This window comes from Ammospiza nelsoni, chromosome 3 (genome assembly GCF_027579445.1).
Source record: "Ammospiza nelsoni isolate bAmmNel1 chromosome 3, bAmmNel1.pri, whole genome shotgun sequence".
Lineage (NCBI taxonomy): Eukaryota > Metazoa > Chordata > Aves > Passeriformes > Passerellidae > Ammospiza > Ammospiza nelsoni.
In genome coordinates this window covers 23,350,898-23,362,560 of record NC_080635.1, presented here as the reverse complement: position 1 = coordinate 23,362,560, position 11,663 = coordinate 23,350,898, and the positions used below count along the sequence as shown (strand labels likewise).

General features: G+C 45.0%; 1 protein-coding gene across 1 annotated transcript; it reads right to left on the bottom strand.

Moving 5' to 3' along the window:
* Positions 1-315: 315 nt before the first annotated feature.
* SLC30A1 (solute carrier family 30 member 1) lies at positions 316-10,284 on the bottom strand. The gene is made up of 2 exons (XM_059467415.1): positions 9,530-10,284; positions 316-6,121 (listed from the first exon to the last, which is right to left on the bottom strand). Exons 1-2 carry the CDS (start codon positions 10,161-10,163, stop codon positions 5,211-5,213), a joined length of 1,545 nt encoding a protein of 514 aa, XP_059323398.1. The 5' UTR covers positions 10,164-10,284; the 3' UTR covers positions 316-5,210.
* Between the last annotated feature and the right edge of the window lie 1,379 nt (positions 10,285-11,663).

Below are 11,663 nucleotides of genomic sequence, written 5' to 3'. Positions count from 1 at the left end.
TTTGCATAATTAACTCTTTACCATACTAGAACTGAGCAGCTATTCTTTTAATTGCACCTGGAACCCAGACAGTTGGAGGCCAGGACTTTACAACCCATTTACTAACCTCCACCTCCTCTATTTGTGCTCTTTTCATCTCTTTTTGATGTTCTGGGAGATAGTGAATGTATATTTCTACTAGTTAGATTCCTTCCTGGCAGCTGATCTGAGAAAGAAATCCCAACTAAAATGTATTTGATAGTCAAGAGCTCCATTTATTTTCTCAGCACTTTAATACTTAAAAACAAAAACAAAAAAAAAAGGAAAAAAAAAGAAAAAATAACATTACTCTTTATTTTAAAAGAAGGCAAAAAGAAATATCATTAATGAACAAGCTATGCCAATTATATTTTAACATTGTTCAGAAACAGGATCCAGGACATGAAAAAAAAAAGAAGCCAAATTAATCCCATGTGCTTTTTGGAGACATACAGATGAAAGATATTTTTCAGCTTTGTGGTTTTGCTTTTCAACTAGTTAGACAACACAGTGAGTGCAAAAAATATAAATGTGAGCCTGCTAAAACATGGTGCTGTACCTCACAGGCAGCTAACCACACAAAGCAAAGGTCACAAGGAATAATCAGACCTTCTGTCATCAGCAAAGCTACGTTTGATTTGGAAAATTGTCAACTCTGGCTTTAGCTCAGGCAAATGGAGCATCCACCTCTTTCTGCCTAGCAGAGAAAGGAAAAGCCAAAGATACTGTGGACCTGAACCACTTAAATGCATACCTAAAAAGGGTGTAACTGATGCTATGCTATGGAGCTAAAATAGTCAGAGCATATTTATATGCTTTTAAATATAGTTAGCAGTATTTCCCATTCCCTCCACGTGGAACTCAGAACATCTAGTTACAAAATTCACCCCCTCCATCCCTCCCAGTCTCTCCATAGCTGAAGAGATTAGAAAGTACAGTCAAAGCAGGGGGCAGGGGAAGGGGAATGGCAGGAATCTTTATCCCTCCTCCCCAAACTCCACCAGGCAGTGTTTAATAAATTCAGATGGCCCAATTTCAGAAGCTAACAGTGTCCATTTAGCTAAACTTGCTAACAAGTCTTAGGACACTCAGTGGGCTTTTTTCCCTTTCTTTTTAGAGAATGGGGAAAAGGAATAAATTCTGGAATTACACCAAACTGACAGTATTTCTACAGCAAATTTAGAAACACCATAGCAGTCCTGATTTTAATACATCCATAAAATCTAGGTACTTTTTTCTTTAAAGCTAGGCTACACTGGCAGAAGCTTTGGACTCCCTCCCACAAGTAATACCTGGTGTGCAAGTAAGCACTCGTCAGGCTGACGAAACTATTTAAGAATAGAGAAATTTTCAGGAGTGAGCCCTTGCCATGACTTTTGGGGAGTCACAAGCTGGGGCTGGTTCTCTTACATAACTCCGTGTACATCCATACCGCACACTGCGATGTGGCAACTGCAGACATTAACAAAGCCCACGCTGGCTGTTGAAAGCAAATGAGCTACAATTACTAGGGGTTGCACAGAAACAATTTACTCTGCTAAAAAGGAAGACTGATGGTACTGTGGCTAGCCCACTTAGTGTCTGAATTCGTTCTGCATCTCACCTTAGGTGCAGATATAATCTAGGAAGTGATTCTAAAATAGCATGTTCCTGGATGAGGCATGGAGTAAAATATTTCATCTGGTGATGTTTGGTGTATCTCTGACACATTTAATCAGAAGTCTAAACAATCTAGACACTGAAATACAAACTTATTTTTCCTTAAAATCAGTGTTCCATAATTGCTTTTATTTTAAAAATTCAGGAATGTGATACACAATACAATTAGCTCCCCACCACTGCAGTGTTCACTTACATGAGATTCACTAGTTTCATGCTTTGTGGAAAAAAAAATAAAGAGAGACTGTGCAGTGCTTTTGAATGCTCTCAGTATTCTTAAACTGTGGTCTTCAGAACAAATCAAGTCTGTATAACCCCAGACAGAGCAAGTTAAAAAAAAATCGAGCTATTTCACAAGCTAGTGGGCTACAGTCAGGTCTCCTACAGCCAGAACGGAGAAATTGTGTTCCTGCTGCTGCATAGCCACCATGCTGACCTCACTCTACTTTCAGGGAGTTTATCATCAAGGGCTAAGGAGACTAAAGGGCCCTGATAACACCAGCCGGTGCTGCACGTGCAACAGGCACATGACAGAGGCCACACAACTCCCCCCCTGCCCACATCATCATCACCATCATCACTGTCACCTCTCCATCCTGTCCTGATACTTAAAATAACCAGGGGGAGAGCTTTTTGTCTTTTTAGTTAGCCATTGCCTGCAATGGACACAGAAATAGAAAAATATGACTTCTGGCACCAAAAAAAAAAAAAAAAGATTAAATAGTTTAAAATGGAGTTAGTGACTACAACTCCCTCTATTCAGATGCATTTACTGAGACTATTAACCAATGATGATAACTGTTATGACTTACCAGTTGCCCTCTTTTTATAAGAGCAACAGGAAAGAAGTTAATCAGACTTCTCAGTGCTACCATGGTTAGATTTGTTGGTACTTTTAAAAATAAACTAAAGAACAGTAGTTCTATGGTGTGTTAGTGATATATGGCAAAACCTCAAGAATTCGTACTAACGACTGAGACAAATTTTAAGCTAGTGATGAAAATAATTAGTGAAAGTTTACCATAGAAAGCAAGGATACACATTTAAAAAAATAGTACTTTGTTCATTTCAAAATTTACTAGGTTAATACTCTGTAGTATAGTAGCAGTGGTAGCATACTCAGCAAATGTAGTCTCATACAAGATCTCCTTTAACAGTCAACTCTAGATCATATACAGGTAACAGAAAAAAGAGTTAAGATAATTCAGAAAAAACAAAAACATATATAAATACTATATTAACACATTTAAGTTAGTTTATGAGACTATACAACAAGCATAAACACAGAGGAAGGTGAGCAATGCTGGTGGCTCCGAGGCACCAACATCCCAAGCCAGGACAAAGCCAAGCCCACCCATCCACAGCTTCCTGCAGATGCATCTGAGCAGCCAAGAGGCAGAACCCTGGGCAGTGCTGTGCTGCACCCCAGCAATGCAGCCTGTGATGGGGCTCCCTGGCAGCAGAGGCAGCACCTCCAGCTTTCCTGTGCTTTGGCACACGGGGCTGGTGCTGGCCCTGCTCACTGCACAGGTAATGCACAACACTGTAACCCACCCCTGGATAATCGAGAGTTGACTGCAATGCTCTGCTGAGAGCTTGGGTGAGACCACTGACTGACTTGGCCAATCCAGGTCCGATGAGCAGCAGGACTATTTTTTGTACTGTTTAGGAGCAATTATGATGCAAGACACAAATTAGAAATGCAAACTAGGGAGGTGTTCTGTATCTGGAGGCAAAGCTACATTCTCTTCACTAACAAAACATTCTTTTTTAAAAAAATCTATATTTAAATACTGTTAAAAACCTGAAAACCACAGCATCAAAGAATTTCATAAGGCCAAAACTATCCTCAGTTCCCTCTGGTTGTGCCTAGGTATTGCAATGCATTTGTAGAAGTAGTAAAGGCCAGGTAATCTAGTATCTTATCCTCTTTCCAGTGCCTTCCAGTAACAGATCTCAGAGCTCTTCACACAATAGTTAAGCCTCACAACACCCCTGTGAGGTAGGTATTATCCCCATTTGAAGACAGGGAAACTGAGGCAAAGTGTTTATCGTGTCCAGAGTCATAAAGCAAAGAAAGGAAGATCTGAGTTGTTTTCCAGTTTTGCACACAGGAGCAATCTGTTAATCACAAGACATTAGTTCCCATACATGACATGAGAGTGGATCAAAAGGGCCAGGCTTTTAGAATAGATTTCTCGTATGTTCTGTCTTTCAACTCTCACCTCATCTCTGCCAAATTCACGGAGTCCACAGAGCAAGTTTCTCCTTTCCTAAGGTGTAAGTTGGCAGCACACTGTAACAGCTTCTTTAGAGACAGTTGTCAATTAACTGAGTCAAGATTTTAAACCATAGATGCAGATACTGAGTAAGTGAAATGTGATCCATAAGCATCTCGAAGTGTGAAATACAGTGATCCCTGCACCACTTCCTCAAAAGTCAGTGGAGGGCTCCTGAGGACATGGTGGGGGACCAGGACTGAAGTCACTGCAAGTGTTCACAGACACACTCAGCTAGAAGCAAAATGCACCATTATTTTGGGGGAGCTGCTGTCTGTGCTTGAAAGCAGGAGCTACACTGTCAGTGCTTGGCAGACCTTCCCCAACAGAGCACTTACTGACAGAACTTATTATTTTATCTTAGTAAACTCGGCATCAGCTGAGTATTTATTCATAGCACTGTTGAGTCAAGGGTTCCTTAAACCTCAAAGACTTTCATGACCAGACACAACTTGAAAGTAAGACAAAACAGCAGAAAATCCATAAAACAGAGAAGGCTGTGTTACTTTATCAACTAGTCTCATGTCTGGATCACAGAGCAGTATACAGTAGCTTGAACTGCCATTCTGACAGAAGAAACCCTTTCACTTCTGTTGTTTTCAATTACCTAGCTACCTTACCAGAAGAAGAGGGGACAATTTCTGACAATCACATGATGTTGTCTGTAAAATATGCTGTGCGATAAATTCACTAGAAAAGCCTTCACAATTTTTATTATTATTACATAGCTTTAAGAAAAATATGTGAAACTGCAAAGTGGTTTCCAGTTTTTAGTAGTTATATCTTTAAAAATGTTCTATGAACTTTGGTTTTCTTAGGGCTTCTAAATAAACAATATATTAAGGTATCTACAAATCAAATATTAAAGGAAAAAGTAGGTCCAAGAAATCTGTAACACAAATTGAGTTCCTACATGCTTATCCCTCAAATACCTTTTCACTGGAAAAAAGTATCTTAATTTGAAGCACAGCAAAAAGTGTCTCTGCTGAAATGTTGAAACTGGTTTTCTGAAGTGTTACAGCATGGATGCACTTTCTGTCTGTCCCAGTCAAACAAAGTCAACACAAACGCATTGTATCATGACAGTGACATTATATTCTTTAAAACAAGCATTCTATATTTAGCAATATGACAAGAACAAGGACTTCAGCAATTACACTATTTGGCAAAATTGCATCTCGAACGTCTGTCTCTTCCTCTTGCAACACAGCTGTTGACAAAGTCTCCACAGCTCAGGTAGCACCCTTCAGGGAGTTACAAAGATGACTCAAACTGCTCATTTTGATCGGCGTTCGCCTCCAGCTTCACTGAAGGGATGCTCTCCGACTTAGTCCTCCTCGTTTTCGGAAATTCAATGACAACTTCTGAACAAGAAATACTAAGTGATGATGACTTTTCTGTCTTCTTTGCAGTACTAGCTTCTCCTGCTCCACAACACTGCTTCAAAGCACACTGAGTCCTGCAAGGAAACTCGCATTTCCCTCTCCCTGACTCAGAGCCAACGCTGGCAAACTCGGGCTGAATGGTCGTTGCGTGAATGCCTTCGTCGTGAAAGATCTCTTTGATGCGCTTGGCCACCATCATGTACGTGGAAGGGTCAGGACACTTGATGTGAGCGGTGCCAATGATCCTGCTGCCTGCTAGCTGCCAAATGTGTAATTCGTGGATTGCTTCGACTCCTTCGAGGGTACGTAGCTTTGAGTTCAAAGAATGGACGTCTATTTGTTTGGGAACAGTCTGTAGAAGGATGAGGGCTGACTCCCTAAGCAACGGGTAAGTTGTGTAAAGGAGTATACAGACCATAATCAAACAGAGGACAGGATCTAAATATAGCAACCAGCAAGGACCAGCCACCGTAATGCCATCTTGCTCTGACTTGTTAGTGCTGCCAAGTGCTTGGAATAAAGTAACGTTTTCCATGCAATGATCATTGACACATGGATTATAGCAAGGCCCATCTTCAGGGCATGGATTCCACAAGCCATAGAAGAGCAAGGCATTCACTACCACAATTACTGAACCTAAGGCATCTCCAAAAACATGCAGAAAAACTCCACGCATGTTAAGTTGTGCACTAGAGTCTTCTTCAACTTCCTCTTCATCCAGAGGATAATGGCCAGCATTCCCATTCACTTGTACGTCACTCAGGTCATCCTTCATATCACCTGACAAGAAAACAATAAAACAGTTAGTCACGAGCTATAATACAACATGGTACTGTAATTCCTTATAAAATCATATCCAGCAGTAAGCATGGCACACTTAGTATGAAGCCGAAAAGCAGCTCAACCCACACACTTAGCAACATCTTTGGCTGAGGAAAACTCAGTTTTCCCAATAAGTGATCTAAATAACCTAGAAGGCTACTGTTTCTACATGGAGATTAAAGACGTAGAGTGGCACAGAATGAAGATGACCACATTTTAATTACTGTACTGAAAAACTACTTTCACCTTTCCAGCCATATAACCATTTGCCTATTCACTGCTTGTTTCCTAAACAAAATGCAGAGTTACAGAGCATATGAGAAAAAGCTGGTTTAAGTAGCTTAGTTAGGTACATTTGTTCCTTCTTTTGAAACACCAATAGACTGATCACATTGCTAAAATCCATCTTTACCCATAGCATTGCTATTTCATATTAAAATCTGAAGCTAGAAGCTCAAAAGCTGTGTGATACAGCTGTGTAGTAGCTTCTTTTCAGGTTTACCAATGCCTTTTCAAGAGGCTTCTGAATTCAAGGAAAAGGAAGATCTTCCAAGATGGTGCATGGAGTTAGCAGGACTATGAGATACAATCAGCTGAAATTTTAGGTCTAAAACACAGAATTTACCAGCAGAATTTACTCTAGGACAGCGTAAATTATCACTGAAACTCTGAGGACATGAATTACTGTTATTTATATTTCAGAATAAATAAATAAATAGTAAAATTATATTTTTATGCAAGTGACATATAGCTGTTGAGTGACATACAGCTTCTGATGTCCAAAGTCATATGCCATGGACTGTACATAAATTAACATTTCAGTGCCCTCCTTTGCCACAACTGTCTGCAGTATTTATCACTCCAACACACAGCTAACCAGCTACATGGGAATAAACATACACATCACTACAAAGAAGAATCCTTTCAGAAAGAAAACAATCTTCCAATGTTCAAATTGGAGGGAACTGTACATGATTAACCTCCTGCTTTTCTTCAGCAGCTCTTCTTTGGCTATTTCCAGTGGTAAAGAAAAGCAACAGGCACTGGTCCCTGGCCTGACAAACTGAAACAAGGAGCTCTTACTGCCTCTGAGGTTATTGAGTTCAGAGCTTTGTAAACATTAACAAGACGTGCAGCTTCTGCTGTTCTGTCCTTGTGGCTGCCATTCTGCAGTTGCAGAGTGCACTCAAGTCCTTTCTTCTCTGAAGAGGGAGTGGGCTCCCACCAAGGCTCAGTTCCAAGCCCCAGCTCTTTACCTCACCCAGTACATTTCTACCCTGAAGCTCCAGCTACATTTTCCACACTACCCCTAGGAGTTATGGAACATGGGACCTGTAACTTTCCAGAGAAGTAAATACATTAGAGGGAAATATCTCAGGTTACAGAGTTCAGACCTCAAGGTCCACAATGAGAGCAAGGAAAGAGGAACGCTCTACTTTGTACCAAGTACTTGGAATAATGGAAATCTAAAAAGTACAGCTATCTATGAGTGGGTAACAGGACACATAGTTGCAGAAAGCTCTTGAACTAACTTGGAACCTTTTTTAAATGGCAAATGGTTAAAACACGCCCATTTGAAATATGTTCATTGAAATGGAACAAAAACCAGATTATTTTGCATAAAGTGCATCCATAGAAATATCTGTGCAGGACTAGACCTTAAGGCTATGCCTATTTTTCACTTCCACCTTAGGAAATCAGGACTACCCCACTCTGTGATTTCAAGTGAAGGCACAGGACCACCTTTGTCATCATCTCTACATCTTTTATCTTCTCCTAAGCCTCCAATCACCTCTACCTGCAACTTTTCATAGGCAAACTATGAGTAGCTCCAAGCATTACATAATCATGACAGGGCACTGAAGGAAATACAAACTTATTTCAAAGTTTCACTGTGACCAAAATTATGACCTATTACCACCTAAACACCCACAACAAATTATTTGTTATTGCCAGAAGCACATCCATGAGACATTCCAAACAAGTTAGCTCACAACAATATGCATTTTAATCCATGCTATAACTTTTTTCTCTAACTAGTCCAAAACTTGGTTAAAAGCACAACTTTTCACCATTAAAGAATCATTCCCAAGCCAAGATATGTATGAGACTAAGGGTAAAGGTAATTTTACATTGTCTGAAACTAATTATTAGGATACCTTGCTGGAACTAAACCAACATTAAGAGCTTATTATGTGATCAAGAAGATGGTGTAGTGTTTTCAGAGGAACTTTCCTATCCTCTTGAAAAACCTGTCTTTCCAAGACCAACATGGAGTCAGAGAAACAGAAACTAAGTTTCTCAAATGTGTATTGGAACCTCTGATCACAGAAAACCTGAAACTGTAGCAAAGTTCACTCTGATCAATTAAAGCTCCCTTTAAGCTAAAAAAAACGGTCTGCTGATGTCACCCTGAAGCAGGAGGAGAGAAATTGGTTCCAAAGCCTGAAGTCCATTCTTTCTGGTGACAAGGATGCCCTAGGAACAGAGAGGTGGCAATCACACACACCTTTCACTCCGCTAGCATGCAATACTTGGCTTCGACCAAGCAGCTTCATTATCAGCTATCCAGGCTTGTGGATCCACTAAAAAATAACCCTAGAAATTCCTACCCATGAAACTGCTTAACCACAGTTGGGAAGGGAAGATTTTAAACGTATGCCTGTATGCAGGTCAGTGGGAAGGTGCATGCTTTAGAAAGCTAAACAAAAATTATTCCAGAACACCACACGTGTGTCCTGACACCAGCATGCTCCACATTCCGGCTTCCACAGTTCTGACTGGCAATCTCCAAGACTTTTTCCTATAAATACCGATGCTATGAAGAAGCACAACGTTACTGCAGTGGAATACACATCGGTATCTTTGGTTTAATGGAGAGTAGCTTCCAGGTAGCTGATAACCGACCCAATGGAGCAATCCAGCTGCTGGGACCGAGGCACTGAGCCGCGCTCCATTTGATGTGTAGCCAGTTGGGACGGCATTAGGAGAGCGTCTTGTGACAGCTCGTGTCGCTAGGCAAGGAACGCTTGTCATGTGCCTTCCCTTGCAGAACCAACTTTTTTCCCAGGGCAAACTGCTTTATCCTAAGACTCTTCTACACTCTGACCAGTCTGCAAGACAAACATGCAGCTTAGGGCATCCGAAGGAAAGGCGCGAGGAAGAGGTGCGACAGCCATGTGCGCCAAGAGCTGCCGAGAAAGTTTCTCGCCTCTTTCCCAGGAGTGGGGACAGATGGTCCCACACAGAGCCCTGACAGAGCCCGCACCAGGTGGGACCAGGACGGCCACCGCCCCACTCGGGGAATGGCCCTCTCCCGCTTTCCTACGCGAGGACGGGGCAGCGGCGCTTGCCCGCGGGGCTTACCCAGCTTCTCCTGGCTGACTCCGTTGGAGCTGCTGGAGTTCTCCACCAAGGTGCTGGTCTCGTCGCGGTTAAGCGCAGCCTCGCCGTCGCCGGGCGGCTGCTCGGGCTTGGGGCCGCCGCGGGGGTGCTGCTGCCGGCCGCCGTGCGAGTGCCCGTGGCCGTGGGCGTGCCCGTGGCCCCCGACGCCGTGGTGGTTGAAGAGGCAGAGCCCCAGCAGGTTGATGATGAGCCCCGCCACCCCCACGGCGATGACCACCAGCGGCTGCTGGATCTCGTGGGGCTCCGTGAAGCGCTCGATGGCCTCCAGCAGGATGGTGAAGCAGAGGGCGGTGAGGAACACGGCGTTGACGAGGGCGCCCATCACCTCGGCCCGCACCCACCCGAACGTGTTCTTCTTGGTGGCGCGGGTGCGCTGGGCGAAGCGCACGGCCACCAGCGCCACGACCAAGGCCATCACGTCGGAGAGCATGTGGAAGGAGTCGGAGAGCATGGCCAACGACGAGGTGACGCGGCTCACCGCCACCTCCACCACGAAGAACAGGAAGGTGAGCGCCAGCATGCACAGCAGCCGCGCCCGCCGGTTCTGCCAGCACCGCGGCCCGCCCGGACCGTGCGCCGCCATCCCCCCGCACATCGCGGCTACCCCGGCGGAGGCGCGAGGAGCGTGGCGGGCGGTCGGAGCCCCGAGCGCTCGGGCGGCCGCTCCGCTCCGCTCCCCCCGCGCCGCCGCCGCTCCCTCCGCAGGCGCCGGGCGAGCAAACTTTGCACCCGAGCCCCCTCACTCTTTTCACACGGAACCCGAGCGCCGCCTCGGCCACGCCCCCGCCCGCGCCCCATTGGCCGACGCGCCCCGCCCGCCCGGCCGTGCCCTCCCGCCCCCGCGCCCGGCACCGCTTGCCATTGGCCCGCGCGCCCTCGCGACAGCGGGGCCCCGCCCCCGCCCGGTAACGCCCAGCGAGCCGCGGCCTCCCCGTTCCGCCCGCCCGCGCCCGAAACGGGGTGTGGGCGGGGCCACGCGTGACGCGTTGGGGAACTACGGATCCCCATTGGCTGACGCCGCCGGCTTTGCCCTCCCGCCCCGCCCCCGCATGCCCCGCCCGCGGCGAGCGGGACTCGTGCAAAAGGTGCGCTTCACACGGCCCCTGCCCGGCGCGCGCCTGGGGGCGGGGCTTCCCCTGCGGGCCGCGGGGGCGGGGCCCGGCGTGAGGGGCGCTGTGACGTCACGCGTCCGGAGCCGGGATTGCGGGTGGGATTTGCGCTTTTCGGTGACTTTTTGCGGGGGGTCGGCTCTGTTTCATTCTTTTCGTGCCGCTGAGGGCAGGAAGATAAGTGCGGACGCGATCACTAATAACTGATGGGCCGCTAAAACAATTGGAAGAGAAGTTTTGCTTGAAGTTTTGAAAGGTTGTATAAAATAATAACATATTAATAAAATAAATATATAATTGCTAAAACGTTAAATACTAATTAATAAATTTTATAATTATTTTCCTGTAATAATATAGGGAAAAATATGTAAATGCTAAAAGGTAAATGCTAACACTGTTTGTTAGGCTTGTAGTCAGGAAAGGGAAAGCAAGTATTTGGAGACATCCAGAAAAATCACAGAAGCATAACCACAAAATTAAAAAAAAAAATAAATCACAAAGTTACGAAAAGGCAGAGCTGACCTCTTACTTTGCAACTAACATGGCAGCAAGAGAAAGAGGGTGAAAGAATATTCCATGAGCAGAACGTGAGGGGAGAGAGCAGCCCTGGCTCTGCAGCTGTGGGTGTAGCTGTGTGTGGGCCCAGAGGGGCAGGAGGAGAGCTGGTGCTCTGAGATGGAAGGGCATTTTGCCAGCCAGAATGCAAAATGTCCTTCCTGTACTTGGAGATTTCAAAGGGATTGTGATTCAGGGTCCAAGCAAAAGTTCCTGGCTTTGTTTGGGCAGTGAAATGACAGAAGGTGCTCACATGTCCACAAGGAAAGCATTATCAATGAGAATTACTGAGAGCAGTGATTCCCCTGTGCTCGGCAGCATCCCCATGAGTCCACACCTGGATACCACACTGTTATCCATGTATGCCATTCCCTCAACTTTGTGCAACCTTCCTCACATGGCACAGCTGGCTTGGGCACTGCTGTGCTGAC

Bases quoted from the DNA above. Each gene is read 5' to 3' on its own strand.
- SLC30A1 (XM_059467415.1), bottom strand. From the start codon at position 10,163: ATGTGCGGGGGGATGGCGGCGCACGGTCCGGGCGGGCCGCGGTGCTGG. The intron at 6,122-9,529 runs GTAAGCCCCGCG...TTTTCTTGTCAG, and splicing joins AGTCAGCCAGGAGAAGCTGG to GTGATATGAAGGATGACCTG.